This window comes from Perognathus longimembris, chromosome 15, assembly GCF_023159225.1.
Source record: "Perognathus longimembris pacificus isolate PPM17 chromosome 15, ASM2315922v1, whole genome shotgun sequence".
Classification (NCBI taxonomy): domain Eukaryota; kingdom Metazoa; phylum Chordata; class Mammalia; order Rodentia; family Heteromyidae; genus Perognathus; species Perognathus longimembris.
In genome coordinates this window covers 58,997,619-59,017,189 of record NC_063175.1, presented here as the reverse complement: position 1 = coordinate 59,017,189, position 19,571 = coordinate 58,997,619, and the positions used below count along the sequence as shown (strand labels likewise).

Below are 19,571 nucleotides of genomic sequence, written 5' to 3'. Positions count from 1 at the left end.
AAGAGCGCAGGGACTGTGTTGAGCCGGATTATATCGGAAAAGGTGGGAGATGTGGCCAGGTAGATGGGATGTGACTTCAGACAAGCAGGAAGTAACTGCCCCCAGGTCTGCCAGTTACCTAGTAACTCAGGTACTGGGTGCAAACTTAAACAGATGGGGGGCATCTGCATAGAGCCCTCCCCAGGGTGGACCTTACATTCCTGCCTTTTAATAATTATGAAAAAGGGCACCAACTCTCTCTGGCTACTTCTTGCTGGCAAGGGGCATCAACATTAGGGGTAAAAGGTAGAGATGTGGCCCCTCCAGGAAAAGGCAAGCGGCAGCTTTCCCTTGGTGGTAGATGGCAGTCCTTGAATGAAGCCTGGAAGAAGTCTCATGAGGCAGGAGCTGTAACTTATTAAGAATTAACCACAAGAGGGCTGGGGATATGGCCTAGTGGCAAGAGTGCCTGCCTCATGTACATGAGGCCCTGGGTTCGATTCCCCAGCACCACATATACAGAAAATGGCCAGAAGTGGCGCTGTGGCTCAAGTGGCAGAGTGCTGGCCTTGAGCAAAAAGAAGCCAGGGACAGTGCTCAGGCCCAGAGTCCAAGCCTGGCCAAAAAAAAAAAAAAGAACCACAAATACTTGTCAGAGTTATTTTTCTAAAACTGTCCACTTTTTCCTTTGGCTTGCGGAGTAAATCAAACCCAGAATGGCTATCCTTTGAGAGGGAACCTGGGGGGGGAGGGGGTTCTGGGGGTGGTGGTGCCAGTATAGCACTCTCAAGGGCACAAGCCAAAAATTTGGGCCATTGAGATTGATCTTCTGGCCTATAAGGCATTTTGACTTTATGGGGTAGTCTGGTGAGAGTCCATAAGGACATAAAGGCGGGTCCACAAGGACAGAGACAGGGATCCACAAGGATGTAGAATCAAATTCTCGATTCAGGCATCCCTGATGTAAGATTAGCAAGGAAGGAAACCTGCCACATGGTTCCGGAGACAGGAGTCTATTGGGAGGAGAGCAAACTGCCAGCCTACACAAGATGGAGGTGTGGGGAGATAAAGGGGAAGGAAGAAGAGAAAAAAGAGCAAGAGAGAAAAGGAAAGAGTACAAGGACCATATTGAGCTGGATTATACAGGAAAAGGTGGGAGATCTGGCCAGGTGGATGGGATGTGACCACAGAGAAGCAGGAGTTAACGGCCTCCAGGTGTGCCAGTTACCTAGGTAATGCAGATACTAGGTGCAGACTTAAACAGATGGGGGGCATCTGCATGGAGCCCTCCCTGGGGGTGGACCCTACAGCCAGGTCTTTAAGAGGTAAGTTATAAGTGGTTAAAGTCCCTCATGCAAGTGTTATACACCTATATGATGGGAATCTGTTTGTTCTCATAACTCCGTGTTGCTCCCTACTCAGCACATTCTTTTTATTATCCAAAGATGGAATATGAAGGCTTGACACCCATTCTATTGCCTCAGGCTCATACAGACATCAGGCAAAACCTTAGGTATAAGTGAACCTGCTTTGATATGCAGGCAGGGCAATTCACCTAGGCCCAGCTGTAAACAGTCCTTTGTGGGCCAAAAGGAAAAGCCCCCAACTTCCTAGACCCAGTGGCTTCTTTCAATAACCTCTGCCTCTTTGCTCAGACCCCTTATAAGTCTGGTCCCAAATTCACCCCCTGCTACAACCTCCAAACCCAATCTCCAAACCCGCAGGAAGGTCTGTGCTCCTCACTCTTCCTCATTAAACAGTCCTCACCTGTTGATGATTGAGTCCAGCCTATTCCTTTTCCATACTCTGCCATTTTCCTAACACTATGTACCTAACCAAGTATGCACCTATCACCACACTGGATCATGACACTAATACTGGGGCTTAAAGGCCATTTATTGAAGTACAGTTTAATGCCATGGTAGAGACCGCTGGCCTTTATGAGTACATTTTAAATACGAGATTTCAGATAAAGTGATCTTATGCTTCACAGAAAATACATATACCTCAGGGGTCTCACATGTGTTATATAATTATAACTTAATGTCATATTGAATATATGTGTCTGTGTACTGATGTTTGTGTGTAAAAGTATATATACATAAACATAAATATAAACATATACATTCATACCCAAGCAATCAGAATGAATACAATTCTACCCTTAAATTGCATGTATTATATATTACAAATATTAAATACCATATACAATCACATAATGTCATCAAGAACAGAATTGGGCAAGTTTTCTTTCGTCATATTAACTCTAAAATGATTATTTCATCACATAAATGCTATAGTTAAAAGTGTCTTACTAACCTCTTACTGTAAGCTTGCTATACAGTTGTGAATTCATTTCCTTGTCTCTCTGAAAACGTCGAAATTCATCAATTGCTTCACGAGTGATAGTAACAGCCAAGACAAATCCCTATTTAAAAAGGCAAGCTATTTAGAAACTAGACAAAAAGCACAGAAAAACCGCTTTTCTTTTCCCCTTCAATTGATGTTAATCTTTAAAACATAAAATAATGAAAGCAATAAAGAAAAAAAAAAAGCAAGATGCTATAGAGACGTGTAATACACACAACCCTATGGTCAGGCACAGTGGCTCATTAATTCCAGCTACTTAGGAAGGGGGGTGGGGGGAATCGTAGTCTGAAGGCTGCTTAGACAAATAGTTAGGGAAAACCTGTCTCAGTAAACAAGCCTATAATCCTAACCATGCAGAGAATTGGTAAGAGGAATGCAATCCAAGGCTGGCCTAGGCAAAAGCATGAGCTTCTATCTAAAAAAATAACCTAAAACAAAAGGGGCTAGGGATGTAGCTCAAGTAGTAGTGCACCAGATGAGCAGAAATTTTGTCCCTGGGGCTGAGAATGTGGCCTAGTAGTAGAGTGCTCACCTCATATACATGAAGCCCAGGTTCAATTCCTCAGCACCACATATACAGAAAAAGCCAGAAGGGTTGGGAATATGGCCTAGTGGCAAGAGTGCTTGCCACGTATACATGAAGCCCTAGGTTCAATTCCTCAGCATCACATATATAGAAAACAGCCAGAAGTGGTGCTGGGGCTCAAGTGGCAGAGTGAGCAAAAAGAAGCCAGGGACAGTGCTCAGGCCCTGAGTCCAAGCCCCCAGCACTGGCAAAAAAAAAAAAAAAGCCAGAAGTGGTGCTGTGGCTCAAGTGGCAGAGTGAGCAAAAAGAAGCCAGGGACAGTGCTCAGGCCCTGAGTTCAAGCCCCAAGACTGGCAAAAAAAAAAAAATTGTCCCTCAATTCAAAGCAAGTACCACTAAAAAAAAAGTCTTGCAGTCTAACTTTTAGACTATCTAATAGAATGCCCCCCGCAAAAGCAAATTCCTATCACATGTTCATATGTACTTCAATCCAAATAATGAAATACTTAGGAAATTAAAGGAAATTATTCAGTAAGCTGATAAATTATGTTTTAAAAACTTAGGCATTCGAATGCAAAATCAACAATGACTGATATAAAGTCTCCAACACTTTATGCATGAAAATATTTCTCAGAGAATCAAAGCATTTATAAATATAATTCCCAGAAATAATACTCACTGATCAATTTTCTTACCCAGTGTATTATACAAACAAGAAAATTGAAGAACAGACATAGTTACAGTGCTTTTTGGTATCACTTTTTAAGTAAACATCTGGATAGATGAATACTATTCTAAATAAAACTTCTACACACTTTTAACCCGTTCTGAAACCTGCTGCATTACTAACACATGGTAGTGTCTATCTCTTTTAAAGGCTGCAAATGTAACTCTGCCACATTACAAGGACATTTTTCCAAGTGAATTTCCCATGATTATATGAAGAAATATCTTCAACAGGCTTCTTATTGCTGATAATCTTGCTCTGATACACTATAAATATCAGAACACTGGGTGGATTTCTACTGAAAATCCAATAATTTTTATTTCAACCAAATGGCTGTGAGCAGATCACTGGAGAATACGTATCCTATAGTCACTGAAGTCAACTTTTCTCCAGCATCTTACTGAAAAAAACCCTACGTGTAGAATGACCTACAAACATCAAAGGGTGTATGTAGTTCTTCCCAACTATGCCCCTGCGTCTCTCTTCATGTGCCCTATATCCCTTACATAAAAATCTCCACATTATTTTTAATCCCTCTGACAAAGCTTTCCTTGGGCCATATAACCATCTACCCTATGAACATCAAGTTTTCTCCTCCGTTAGTATATATTTTGTGCCATGGAAACTTTTTATATTCCATTACCCTTGACCTCATCTAATTTTTCCTGTACTGCAGCACAATTCAAACTACCTTCTAACAGTTCTCTGTGCATTAGCCATTGTTCATCACCTTGTCCTCCTCTCCACTCCTATGGCTTCCTGAATGACACCACCCCCCCACCCACCTCCCCACCCCTGGAGTTTCTCTGGTGCCTGGGCACTCTACCCAGTCACTCAGCAGGCTTTGTTTCACAGGTAGCCAAATTCTCCACCTATTCCACTGCTATAACGAGTACTTCAGTTTTCCACTGCTATAACGAGTACTTCAGTTTTCCTCTAAAAGTTGGTTATGTTCTACACAGCACTCTAGCCTGACCACTCTGTGTGTGGCAAGACAGCTGGTTTGGCACCATCCTCAGCTCTTCATCCCCCGTGAGCCAGTGGTCCCTCCCCCATCCTCAATTCCCTCAAAATCATGCTTCAGGAGCAGAAATGTTCCATCACTCCCTGCTGTTCATGTTCTTTCTCAGAAGCACAATACTCCCTAATCTGAAGAAGAGACACATTCCTCACCCTGCTCTAGGATGCTTTAGCCTCCAACCCCAGGGGACTGTGAAGTACCTCATTAGGTCTGTCAGTCTCTTTCCTGTGCTTACTGGAAGCTCTATTGGGAGAAGGGTCCTAAAGTAACTCCTGGATTACCTAAAAGTAAAGCTTAAGTATGACCTGCACTTAGATTCCTTAGCAATTTATCCTTTTCTAAATAACAGCTTTATAATTTATTATTCACATGTCATAAAACCCCTGAAAAGAATACAGTGCACTTTTTGTGTGTTCACAAAATTGAGCAGCCTCAGTCACATTCCATTCCCCACCCCAACCCCCCTTTCCTTAGCAATGACTGAGTAATCTATTTTCTGTCTCTATGGATTTGCACATGCTAGATAACATGCAAACTCTGTGATCAGTATTTTGAGTAATTGCCAAGCTCTTCTCCAAAGTGGCTGAACTACCTTCCAATCCCACTAGCAAAGAATGAGGGTTCTTCATACTCTCTTTTTGATGACAGCAATCCTATTAGATGTGAAGTGGGTATCTTGTGAGTTTAATTTGCACTTCCTAATGACAAGAATGCAGGTCATTTTTTCAGGCACTTATAGCTTATCTGGTGGTTAATTGTATAGAAAAGGACTTTCCTGCATGGGCTGGCTTTGAAATACAATCCTCAGATCTCAGCTTCCTGAGTAGCTAGGATTACAAGCGTGAGCCACCAGCGCCTGGTTAGTTGTTGAGTATTAAAAGTTATTTGTTCATTTAGATAAAATATCTTTTTCAATATGTAACTTACAAATATGACCTTATGTTTTCTCCAATTATGAATCACCTTTTTACTTTCTTAATGTCCCCTGCTGCACAAAAGTTTTAAAATTTGATAATATCTAAATTATCTATTTTTTTCTTTTGTCACTGGGGCTTTTGGTGTCTGTTGTTTTCTCTTAGGAATCTTTAATAGTCTTGGCTCTGACATTAGCTACAAGCCATTTTAAGTAACTTCTTGTGTTCACTATAAGGTAGGAATCCAACTTTGTTCTTTTGCTTGTGGATATCCAGTTATTCCAACATTTCTTGAAGACTATAAAGTCCTCATATAAAAATGTTCATCCCATTTGCAAGGTATTTGGTATTTATTAGCAAACAGCCCTCTAAAGGTCAGCACAGGGGCTGGGAACATGGCCTAGTGGCAAGAGTGCTTGCCTTGTATACATGAAGCCCTGGGTTCGATTCCCCAGCACCACATATATAGAAAACGGCCAGAAGGGGTGTTGTGGCTCAAGTGGCAGAGTGCTAACCTTGAACAAAAAAAAGCCAGGGACAGTGCTCAGGCCCTGAGTCCAAGGCCCAGGACTGGACATAAATAAATAAATAAACAAATAAATAAATAAATAAACAAACAAATAAATAAATAAATGTCAGCACAGGCATTTATACTAACAGTGGATGAATGCCAGAGCATATCTATGCCAAGCAAATAACTATGCTTGGCACCAATGCCTATTTCAAACTCACTAATTTAATACATAAAAAATGCATTCATCCAGTAATTTTGTATTTATATCCCACTTAAAGTTACTTTCATTCACCCTATAATTAAGTCTACACAAGTGAACACTGGAATTGCCCTAGAACAAGGGTCTTTCGCCTGCTTCAGCTTCACTGGGACAAATCTTTAGTTGAGGAAGAGGCCTACTCAAGAGACCATTGGGATTTCCAAGTCTGAAGATTACAGAGCAGAGAAAACTGAAAGCTGTACTCCTCTTCCCAAGAGGGGAAACATTTTACTGGCTATGTTGTCTGTTCAGACTTTTCTATCACGTAAGAAAGCAGTACAGTTTTCTATTACCTATACAAGCTGAAAACTAATGAAAGCTATCAAGATATAATCAGTGATAAGTACCATCAACCTTTCAAAACCTTCACGCACTGACTTGTCAACTAGAAACGGCCTGTGAAGCATCAAGTACTTCAAAGCCTTCACTATCATGAGAGTAATTCAACTGACCACACCACTCCTAGCAATCATGACATGGGCACAAAAGCGATCAGGGCCCGTCAGACAGATGCAGAAAGCCCAAAACAAGACCCTTCATAACTTCCCCAGCTGAGAGAATCTATAGACTCCGGGAGCGCTTCAGGCAATGTGCCAATATGCTTCCTACAGGGTAGGAAAGAATTAAATGACAGGTCTCTGTATACTCTTTTAACATAGTTCAATGACACACAACAACAACTTCATATTTAAAGTCTAATCAACTTATTTCTTAATCATCTCAACTCTTTAAGACTATATACTAAATGTTAGTAATACAGCTTAATTTTAAAAGTCTTTTTTTGTTGTTGTTTTTACCAGAGGAGCCCAGTAGGTGTAGAGGTAGCCTATTTTCAATGCTGGTACAAATTGTGAGCAGGATACTACCAGAAAATACAGATTCAAGAAAAACTTGAATTGTTCATACAAAACCTATAAAGAAAAGGAGAAAATTAACACAACCCCTTCAAGAGAGATTTGTAATATTATTAAATTAAATTCTGCACAATACCCAAATAAATTTCCATCAAACAGGGAGACTGTGCTGATTCACAGTAAATTTAATTTTGACACTGGCATTACAAAGCTAACCCAAATACAAAGAAAGCTAGAGTTATTCCCAAATAATGTTTAAAAGAAATGGGAAAAAAAACACAATTTCTAGCTTTGCACATTTATCTAAATGTTTGCGTGCACATAAAGTAAATGATAGCGATATTTTCCTAAATTTAGCAAATCAGGAAGTATACACATGTATGTTAGGTATCAATTCCAAAACTCTTACAATGGGAAGTCCAATCAACCTCAACTTGTAAAAAGGTTAAAAAAAAAAAAAAGCAAATAACACACTTTTTAACATGGACATTCGAACTCTGTAAAGATGGACTGGACAAGCAAACAAGCACATGCACATATGCATGAGAAATCTACCTATGTCTCCCTCAAAACAGAAAATTAATTAACATAAAAATTGAAGATAACAGAGCCTATTTCAGGAAGATGGCAATCTACACAGGTTGTAGTCTTCTTGTTGTGCTGGAGTTTGAACACGGGATGCTCAGCTTGTTTGTTCAGCTAAAGCTCTATCATCTGAGTTATACCTCCAGCCCTGTTTTTTGTTTTTTGTCAGTTACTTTGGAGATGGAATTTTGCAGACTTTTCTGCTCCCCGGACTCACTTCAAACCACAATCTTCCAGATTTCAGCCTCCTAATAACTAGCATTATATGCATTAGCAACCAAGACTCAAATTCTACAGTCGTCTGATTGGTGATCTTTAACACTACTTTCAAATATAATAAATTTCATCAATAAAATTTTAGAAATTCCAACACTGAAAGATTTTGTATTTTTTTTTTATTCAAATAGTTATCTCTAAGGAAGAAAAACTCAAGTAGTAATTCAAATGGAACGCTATTGTTATTATTAAGAGGAATGATTCAACTATCATACTCTAATTTTAAACTTCAAAGTATGCAACGTACAAATCAAAATATCCTTGGCTGCCATTCATTATGTAAGGTGGAAACCAAGACAATTTCAAAATGAGCAGAGTGATGGGTTCAGTACTCATAGTTTCTATATAGCAAAGTTATTTGTATCACCACACAATTGTGTGACAAAAAAACTCAGCTACACTGGCAATACATTTATATTCATAATCATGTTCAATTGCTGTCTAAAAATGTTTTGAATTAGTTTATAAATTAATCTCAGCAGGAAAGCAAATTTCTCTACTCCCTCAGCAGTTTCATAAAATCTCAGCATAAATTATATCTATTAGCAATTCAGAAACTGCCATTCATGCTAAAAAATGGCATATAATTCCTACTGTGTAATTACCAAATGTTCCTAAAATATTACATTTTAGATTAGAAGACTAATTTTGGAGACATGCTAAGAAAAAAATTTATGTACATGGTAACAGTTGTATAGACACATCAACAGGTATTCTCAGGAAACAATCAACCTAGGCAGGTTGTGTGAATTTACTCTGATCAAAGTTACGCTGTACTACTGGCTCTGACCCACTGTAATCAACACATTACTGTATACTGAATGAACTTGCTGACCTTCAGGAAAATGTATACTGCTTAGCCAATCAGTGAGTATTTAATAATTCAAACCTAAGGAGAAAAGAGTGACTTCGTTCAATAAAGACGAGAATTTTTATCTATCTAACTGAAAGATTAATTTACATTTTATTATCCCAACAAAAGATCAGTATTTGATTATAGAGCCATAGTTTTGTATGTATTAATAAAACAAACCACATTAGATACAACGTATCTGGCAGTCAGTGAGTGGATAGAGACTGAAGAATAACCAATGTCCAATGCAAAGTCAGCATGATTTTTTAAATTCAAATATATAAGATAGAGTAGCTTTCATCTCATGTAAACAAGAGCTTTCTTTACAAAACAGAATAGGTATTAAGAGTTAGACAATGCCAAAAATTTTGATACTGCAATATCAGATAAATATGATGGCTGAATTTTCCTTCAATAAATCAGCCTTGTTAGTCTAACTTCTAAGTATCTAGTTTTAAAAGAAAATAAAATCTTGTAAATGAAAAGTTGTGTGTGTGTGTATGTGCATGTGCGTGCGCACGTGTGTGTGTGTGTGTGTGTGTGTATTCATTCAGCAATTAGCTTCCTTTGCCTTCAAAAAGACATATAAATCCATTAGATAAAAAAGCTGGGTACCAATGACTCATGTTTGTAATCTTAGCTACTCAGAAAACTGAGATCTGAGGATCATGGCTCGAAGCCAGCCCAGGTCAGAAAATCCATGAAACTCTTATCTCCAACTAGCTACCGAAAAGCTGAAAGTGGTCCTGTAACTCAAGTGGTAAAGCACTAACCCTGAGCACAAAATCTCAGGGACAACATGTAGGTCTTGAGTTCAAGCTGCAGAATTGGCACCAAAACAAACAAACAAAAAGGCAAAATGATTCCACTATTCTAAACTCAGTTTTATGATTTAACCCAGAAATATCACTAATAACATAAAGTAATAAAATATTTAAACTTCAATAATAGTATGGTAGCTAAAGATAACTAACGATTTAACAAGATTACAAGGGAAATATACAATGTAAAGTAGGAAACATAAACAAATATTGTTACTGTGTCATTTATGTGTAAAAAAATTGTTGTATTTCATTCACAGAAAAGCTTCAAAAATTACATGCTACTTCTCTCTCCAAATTCCTAGTCCTCAAAAATTGTAACTTTTTAAATCACCTAATTTGCCTTTTCTTCATTTTTATACTATTATATTGCTACACTAATACAAAAAAGTTTATAAGAAACTGAAGGCAATAATCAAATCGTACATTTTTGTGAGAAGTCATTAAAAATGCAAATGAATTGTTTAGCAATAATTAAGCAAGAGTCTCCCCATGTATCTTCACAAAACAAAGGGAGCTAGCAAGCTCTAACATATAACCATTCTTTAATAATGCAATCGTCTTACCCCAGGTATAAAGGTAAATACATTGTATTTTTGATTTTTTATAGAATTCCTAGGATGTTTTTCTTCACACTTTTCTGGACATCCAAGCCACACTGTACGAGCTTTCAGTTCTTTCTTTCTTTGACAAACACTTATCAGCCAATCACAGCAACTGCAAGAAACAAAAGATATATGTTGCTTTAAAGAAAAGAAGGTTTAAATTAATTCTACACACTAAAAGCCAATACTTATTATTTCAGTATTTACTTGATACCAACAGCAGCCTATCTAATACTAATATGTGAAGTTTTTCTTCACCTAGGATGGTTAAAAGATTTAAATGTAGCAGTAAAACAGTGGAAGAGTCTTGCATAAATATATAATGGCTTCTAGAATCTTAGCAGAATTATCTACCTGTTTAGACACTCTTGCTGGAAAAATAAAACTTTCAATATTCTGTAGCAATCAGTACTATACATATTGAGAAAAAGTACAGCTTTTGGTTACTACTAGCAATTCTCAATATACCACTCAGTGATTCAACGATAAAGGTCCTTAGATATCAATTAGTCTATTGGCCTTCTCTGAAATAATCATTTTTTTCTCACTCTTACAAAGTGACTTTTCAGTATTACTAACCAAAAACTTAAGATTCAATTTAATATCTAAAATGGATGCCAAAGCTCAATGTGATGATCTAATGATGACAGCTTGTGTTTCTTCATTAATTATCCTCCTCAATGCAATATGCATTTCAATTCTAAACTTACCCTGTTCTAACAGAGTAAAGGTTTCAAAAGCAGGAACTCTTGCCCTCCTGGCCATGCCTACTACCACTGTTAAGGAGGAGAGAATACAAAGTCTCCAGGAGAGGATGTGAAGGAACAACAAGACACTAAACTTTATCTTTAAAAAGGCTGGGGCAGGGGCTTGGAATATGGCCTAGTGGTAGAGTGCTTGCCTCTCATAAATGAAGCCCTGGGTTCAATTCCTCAGCACCGTGTATATAGAAAAAGCCATAAGTGGCGCTGTGCCTCAAGTGGTAGAGTGCTAGCCTTGAGCAAAAGAAGCTGGGGGACAGTACCCAGGCCCTGAGTTCAAGCCCCAGGACTGGCAAAAAAAATAAACAAAAAAAAAAAAGAAAAAGACTGGGGTAGTAAGATAAGGAATAAAGGGCAAACCAATGCAATAGCAATAAACAAACAAACAAACAAATAGGCTGGGGTAGCACAAGAGGTAGAGTACTTGACTATCAAGCAGAAGGTCCTGGGCTCAAGTCATCTTTAAGCACAAAGCAATCATGAATTTAAACATTACTATTAAAACATCTGGATTAATTAAAATTGTCAAAATGTAGAGAAAGTAATGTTACCAGAGTACTCCAGGGTAGAATCATAAGCCAGTTGGGTGAGTCAGAAAAGTCTTACCTTTACTTTGACAATAAAATTAGTTTTTCTAAGTTAATGAAAAATGTTGTATGAAAATGACAATGGATGCCAGTGGCTCATGCCTGTAATCCTAGGTGGGAGGTGGCGATCTGAGGATCACGGTTCCAAATCAACCTGGACAGGAAAGTCCATGAGACTCTTATTTCCAATAAACTACTCAAAAAAAGCCCTAAGTGGCACTGTGGCTCACGTGGTTGAACACTAGCCTTGAGCACAAAGAAGCTCAAGGAAGTGCCCAAGCCCAGAGTTCAAGCCCCAGGACAGGAGGGGAGGAAAGGAAGAAAAAAAGAAAATGACAATTTAGAAGGCAAAGAGGTTAGCATATATGATGATGTACCTCAGACTCAATGTGTGTCTCCATGTTTGTGGTAGGCCTTTGCTCCAATTACACAGACATCATTCTTTTTGTTTTTCAAATAGTTACAAAGAGTTCCAATTTAACACGTCAGTTTATATAAACAATTCATCTGGGGCAGAGTCACCTTTCCATCCCACCCATTTCCTCAAGTTTTCACACATGTACAGAGTATATTATGGCTCTACCAAGCCACCATTCTTTTGATTCTTCCATCTTCTGTGTGTATGTATATGTGTGTGCATTCACATACGTGTGCACATGCACCCACCAATACTGGGGCTTGAACTCGGGAACTGGGCAATGTCTCATTAATTTTTTCACTTAAGCCTAGCATCCAACCACTTGAGCCACAGCTCCATTTCTGGCTTTCTGGTGGTTAACTCAGAGGTAAGTTTCTCTAGTTTGTTTGCTTTGGAAGCTTTGAACCTCAATCCTAAGATCTCAGCCTCCTGAGTAGCTAGGATTACGGGCCTAAGAGCCATCTGAGCCTAGCTCAGTCAAGACATGTTTCATTCACTTCATTAAACTGTTTGTTAATTGTCCAAACGGGTTACATGGGATCTCATTCTTTCATTTACTACTGTTTTTTCTTTTTTGGATTAGTCCTGGGGTTTGAACTCTGGGCCTGGGCACTGTCCCTGAGCTCTTCAGCTCAAGGTTAGCACATTACCACTGGAGGCGTAGTGCCACTTCTAGTTTTCTAAGTGCTTTATTGGAGATAAGTCTCACGGACTTTCCTGCCCCTGTGAATCGTGATCCTCAGATCTCAGCCTCCTGAGCCATTTACTACTCTTTAGTCAGTTTGGTTGTATGTATTGTATATGGCCCTGAAGTATGTTTATATTTTAAGTCTAATATCGAACCTGAGAGAAAACATACACCCTTTGACACTATAAACCCAGCTTACTTCACTCAATATCATTTTCTCCAGGTCCATCCACTTCCCTGCAAATGACATGTTTCCTGATGGGTGATTATGTGTGTGTATGTGTGTTTATGTGTATCACATTTTCTTGACCCATTTTTAAATAAAGGAAATCTGGGGGCTGGGAATGTGGCCTAGTGGCAAGAGTGCTTGTTCCATATGCATGAAGCCCTGGGTTCAATTCCCCAGCACCACATATATAGAAAATGGCCAGAAGTGGCGCTGCGGCTCAAGTGGCAGAGTGCTAGCCTTGAGCAAAAAGAACCCAGGGACAGTGCTCAGGCCCTGAGTCCAAGCCCTGGGACTGGCAAAAAAAAAAAAAAAGGAAACTGGGTGCTTTCATAACTTGGTTACTGTGAATACTGCTGCAATAAACATGGATGTGTAGGTAGCTTTGTTGTCTCCTGACTTGCAATAGTTTAGGGAGATGCCCGAGAGTAGTATCTATGGACCATAGATCTATTTTTAGATTTCTGAGGAATATCCATACTGTCTTCTATATTGGTTGTACTAATTTCCATTTCCATCAACAGTGCTATATTAAGGGTGCTTTCCCCCTACATCCTCATCAACATCTGCTTTTTGTATTCTTGATGGTGGCCATTCTGATTAGAGTGAGATGGAATCTCAATGTTGTTTTTCTTTGTATTCCCTTTACAGAAGTTGAACATTTCTGGGCTGGGAATATGGCCTAGTGGCAAGAGTGCTTGTCTCATATACATGAAGCCCTGGGTTCGATTCCTCAGCACCACATATACAGAAAAAGCCAGAAACGGCACTGTGGCTCAAGTGGCAGAGTGCTAGCCTTGAGCAAAAAGAAGCCAGGGACAGTGCTCAGGTCCTGAGTTCAGGACCTGACTGACCCAGGACTGGCAAAAAAGAAGCAGCAGCAGCCAGGGACAATGTCTAGGCACTGAGTTCAAGCCCCGGGACTAGCAGAAAAGAAAAAAGAAAAAGGAAGTTGAACATTTCTCCATTCTGCTTTATCAAATGAATGAATACATTCACAGTGGGCTTGAGGTTGGTTTGAAAAGCCTGGGTTATTCCAAAACTGTTACTGAGTAGTCGGAAGGGAAGACAGGTGGCCTCAAAGTTAAGACTTAAAGGCTCTACAGGGTAAGGACTTGTTCAGTGATAGAGAATCTGCCTCACAGGTGCAAGGCCCTGGGTTCAATCTGCAACACCACTATAAAAACAAATGTCAAGAGGCACAAACTCCAAAGATTAAAGAATGTATGAAAACAGAAAAAAAAAAAAGGACATGTAAACTGCAAACCTTACTGAGTTGTAGAATTAAGGAAAACAAGACCTTCCAGACCTTCCTCAAGGTCTTGTAGGCAAAAAAGTGAGAAAATATTGCAAAAAAAAAAGAGAGAGAGAGAGAGAGAACCTACGTCAAGTGCTTAGAATATCTGTGCACTTTACTTAATAAAATTTCTGTATATGCTAAATACTCTAAATTATAGAGAAAATATTTTCTCACTTATATAGTCATTGCCAAGTTCAACATTAAGTAAACACAATAAGGCACATTTATACTTTTTCTTAAAATGATTTAGAATTAACAATATCTCTATTATCAAAGTATCACTTTAATATTAAACAAGACATTTGTATATACCAAGATTCTGCCTTCTAAAATTTCAGTCATAATTAAATAATTCTCAACATGTAGACAGGCTCCTTCTCATACCCCTCAAGTTAAACAATTATTGCATTCAGTAACAGGTAACTTCAGTTACCAAAACAAAGCAACACAGTCCTCATGTTTTCTTAAAAGATGAGCATTTTCTCATGCTCCTGCACCCCCAAAAGTTTTACAGATTAACTGAAAGTGTAGAGGCATTTAGAACCAAGAATAATCCCAGCATTTGATAGCCCAGGCCCTTCTCCCTTCATATGGAAATACCATTCCTGGCTCCACTTTCCTTGGGACAAAGTGATTTTTGATAACAGTGAAATGTAAATCTCGTGAGAAAGAGCATCAACGCAGATCAGACAACAACATATATCAATGATCCAATGACAACTACAGGAAGATGTATTAACTCACATCAAAAAAAGTTAAAAGAGATTTTAAAACAGATTTAAAAGAAAGATTTCAAAATTTCTTTTCAAAGTCTCCAAGTTGGAATTTTTGCCAAATAATAAAATAAGAAAGTAATTCTAAGACATAAAAAGGTGAGAGCCCATTCAGTTCCTGAAATTAAGAATATCTCAAAACTGAGCCTTAACTACTCTAAGATCTACAAATAGAAATACACTGAAATATTTAACACTCATTAATACTTGTTATTATTTGTATTGAGATACTTCCTTTCTATAATTAAGTTAATTATATATGTCTTCTCTTAGGACCATATCTAATAATTGAATAACATAAATTTAATAATGCCTGGTAAACTGCAAACATTCAAAACTAAATATCTGTAAGCAATAGAGAAATAAGAACAAGCTAACCACTGAGTGTACAATTTTCTCTCTATGGTACAATTTCTAATTTCCATAGCAATCTCTCTGTCTGGCAGATGCCTACAGAGCAAGAGTCTGTGGATATCTCAGGTTACTTCCTGTCCCACGTGGCAATGAGACACTCATTAGCACCCCATCAACTGCATATAGAGTCAGCTCAGACAATTTAGCTAGCTTTTCTCTCAGGATCACGATTTATAGTATTACTTTATAGACACACCTAGCATATTTTGTTAACTGTTTCAATGTCCTCCAAACCTGCAGGTTTTGCTGGTGACATGTTGGCAATAAAGGGAGTACACTACAAGTAAACCCAAAATGATAAGAACTCTCAAACGTCTATCTCCAGATAAGGCAGAATAGTTTACATCGGACTAACTTCTGACAATAATTCTTTATTTCGATTTTTAATACAAGACAGATTTCTAAAAATCAAATGGTTTAGTTTCATATGTGGAACATCTTTAAAAATCAAAGGCAACAAGTTGTGAATGCAAAGGAAAAGTTTTTAAAGGAAATTAATTAACAGTGTGCTACCCCCAATAAGACATGAATAAAAAAGTGAAATAGCCTAGATCAAACCAAGCCACAATATTCCCTTAAGATGAAGTTTAATTCAGAGCAAGGCCCTAATTCTTATCAATGCAATAAAGAGTAAGAGAACTGAGACAGCTACACAAAAAAAAGTCTGAGGCTACAGTATTAGTTCATGACTTTTAAGGAAAGAAGTTGTCTCTGTACCCTAAAAATACTATGGTAAAGAAGGCAGCAAGTGCTAACATAGAAACTGGACCAAATTCTTGAAAAGTATGGCTGATGAAGATGGCTTTATTAATTAAATAACTTCAACTTACATGAAAAGGCTTATAGTGGAAAAAGAAACCACCTAGTACTGTTACAACTAAGGAGGAAAAGTCAGTGTCTAAAGTTTCTATCTCCAGGTAACATATCTAATGACTTTAAGTTGAAGTAAATGTTCTCTTGCCATTCAAAAACATCCTAGGGGGCTGGGAATATGGCCTAGTGGTAAAGTGCTCACCTCGTATACATGAAGCTCTGGGTTTGATTTCTCAATACCACCTATATAGAAAAAGCTGGAAGTAGCACTGTGGCTCAAGTGGTAGAGTGCTAGCCTTGAGCAAAACCAAGCCAGGGATAGTGCTCAGGCACTGAGTTCAAGCCCCAGGACTGGCAAAAAAAAAAAAAAAAAAAAAATCCTAGGGTATCTGGGTGCTGCTGGTGACTCATGCCTGTAATTCTAGCTACTCAAAAGGCTGTGACATGAGGATCGTGGTTCAAAGCCAGCCTGGGCAGAAAAGTCTGTGACACTCTTATTGCCAATTAAGCACCAAAAAAGTAGAACTATGGATCCAGTGGTAAAGCACTCTCCTTAAGCAGAAAACAGAAAAGCTCAGGGACAGAACCCAGACCCTGATCAGGTTCAAGCCCCAGGAACAGTCCACGTGTGCGGGTACGGACACACACATACATTCTCTCTCTCTCTCTCTCTCTCTCCCCTCCCCCTAGGGTCTTTTAGAATTACTTAATCTACTCTGCTATGCTCAACAAATAGAACAAAAAGGATGATTATGAAAATTAAAAAATGTTTTGAACTGGATGGTAATTAAAATATTCTATGTCAAAACTTAAATGTAAAGGCTGGTGGCACAGCTCAAGAGCTTGCCTAGTAAACTCAAAGCCCTAAATTTAAAACCCCAGTAACCACCCCACCTCAAGAAAATAACATTGATGCACTACACACAATAGCTAAGTTGTGGAAACAGCCCAGATGCCCTACAATAGATGACTGGATCCCCAAAATGTGGTACCTACACACAACAGAATTTTACACAGCTATTAGAAAGAGTATTGTATTATTTGCAGGGAAATGTATTGACCTAGAACAAATCATGTTAAGTGAGGTAACCCAAGCTCAGAGAGACAAATGGTCCATGTTTTCTCTCATATGTGAAGTTAGATCTACAATACAATGATAAATGATAAATTATGCAGGACTCTAGAAAACCACACACAAGAAAAAAGGACTGTAACCACTCTGTACATCACTTTGACAATAAGTAATTATTAAAAAAAAGAAAGAAAAAAGGAAGATAAGGAGGATACTCTTAGGAGATGAACACAAAGGCACAATACCTATGTGCACCTGCGCATATAAAATAATATTTATCAAAACAAATTCCAGGAAATAAGAGGCTTTTTCTATGTTGCTGCTATTGCTTTATTTTCTTTTTGCCTTGTTTGTTCATTTATCTGTCTTTGGGAGAAAAAAAATGGGGACAAAGAAATGAAGGGACAAAGGGCGAACAAATGCGATACTACTCTCACTAGATACTAGGAAGAAAATGAACTATATAACTTGTAGGTGGGGATGGGAGGGAGAGGGTGACATTGCCCAAAAAGAAATGTAATCTTTACCTGACTTAGTGTAACCCCTCTGTACATCACCTTTATAATAACAATAAAAAATTTAACTGAATCTAGTTTTAGAAATATGTAGAGTACTAGTGATATGAGCATTAGAAAAAGAACAGTAAATTAAATTGCATACAATTTTAGAGGAAAAAAATTGAGATGATAATAAATCAGTAAAATAAGAAGCAAATACCAATAGGGACAGAGCTTCATTAGCTTAAATCTAGTGGTGAGAAGACATCAGAAATACCACGATTTGAAATTTTCTATGAAATAACTCATCTCATTCTGCAGAAATGTCAATGAAGAAGAGACAGGCACTGAACAACCAATCCAGATTGTAAAAGATTAATAGGCATGCCTCCAACACGTACAACATGCCCATCCCAAGGCAAGGAAAAATAGGCTACAAAGGAATTTACTGGGAAAACAAGAAGCACTGAATACAGACCTTGAAATGTACTTTGTATTTTATATAAAAGTTTATTAATGTTAAATTTCATGCATTTAATAACTTGACTGTGAGTACATAAGAAAAACACTTTTAAGAATACTGCAGAATTAAGTTGTAACGAGGAATAAATTATTCAGTTTAGTCTGAAATCACAAAGAATATTCATAAAACATAAATGAACTATAAAACATGGTAAAATGTTAAATAATTGGGGATCTAGAGTAAAAGGCATACAGGAGTCCAGTATGCTACTCTTTAACTTCTCTGTAAATTAATTTCAAGATAAACATTTTAAAATAAAAGAAAATAAGCCAGACACAATGACTCACATCTGCAGTCCTAAACTAATCCATGCTGACACTGGGAGGACCACTAGTAGAGGCCAGGCAGGCAAAAAGTTTGAGAGACTTGATATCAAAAAACTGGGAGGCAGTGGTACATGTCTATTATCCCAACCACACAGGAACCATAGGTAGGAAGATCATGGCTCAGGCTGGCCCAAGCATGAATGCAAGGACCCTTTCCAAAGAATAACTACATCAAAAAGGACTAGGGGCTTGGCTCAAATGGTACAAAGCTTGCCCGACAAATGGAAAGCCCCGTGGCTCACTCCTGTAATCCTAGCTACTCAGGAGGCTGAGATGGGAGCATAATGGTTCAAAGCCAGCCCCAGCAGAAAAGCCCATGACACTCTTATCTCTGATAAACTTCCCCCAAAAAAGGCAGAAGTGGAGCCGGCTCAATTGGTTGGTAGAGTTCTAGCCTTAGGCAAAGAAAGGTATTTCCACACAATATTCGTATACATGTACCACATACATACATGCATACAACATTTAATATGATTTTCATTTGCTGTGTTCTTTTTCAAGAAAGTTTTCCTTTATATTTATATAATATTGTTTTTATATATGCATATATATATGAAACACACACAAACACACAAACAGACCAAGCCAGTACATAACGAGGAAAACAAGGCAAACAAAATTTCTTCACCAAAGAAATATTACCTTCTCACCTCAAAGGAGCATGGTGTACAAATCTCCAGGATAGAAACTCAAAAAAATTTTAGTGCTGCATTTAAGTCTTGGCCATTTTCCATGGGATTTTTTCTGGATTTGAGACTCTCAATGTTTATAAGTTAGAATCCTTTGAAAATGTGATTAAAGTATATAAACTTTACCCAACACAATGTGAATGTAAAAAGGCCAATCATCATGTTATATGAAATAGATCA

At 38.0% G+C, this 19,571-nt stretch overlaps 1 protein-coding gene across 8 annotated transcripts in view; it reads right to left on the bottom strand.

Moving 5' to 3' along the window:
- Atp9b (ATPase phospholipid transporting 9B (putative)) overlaps nucleotides 1-19,571 on the bottom strand; it is a 182,445-nt gene that overhangs the window by 151,212 nt on the left and 11,662 nt on the right. For all 8 annotated transcript variants that reach the window (XR_007213409.1, XM_048363532.1, XM_048363525.1 and 5 more), the window contains exons 3-5: nucleotides 10,266-10,416; nucleotides 7,108-7,221; nucleotides 2,299-2,407 (exon numbers count right to left, since the gene is read on the bottom strand). Coding sequence is in view for 7 of the 8 variants with exons in the window: in XM_048363532.1 (XP_048219489.1) it covers nucleotides 2,299-2,407; nucleotides 7,108-7,221; nucleotides 10,266-10,416 (374 nt within the window). In the remaining variant the exon portion in view is untranslated. The remainder of the gene's footprint in view (nucleotides 1-2,298; nucleotides 2,408-7,107; nucleotides 7,222-10,265; nucleotides 10,417-19,571) is intronic.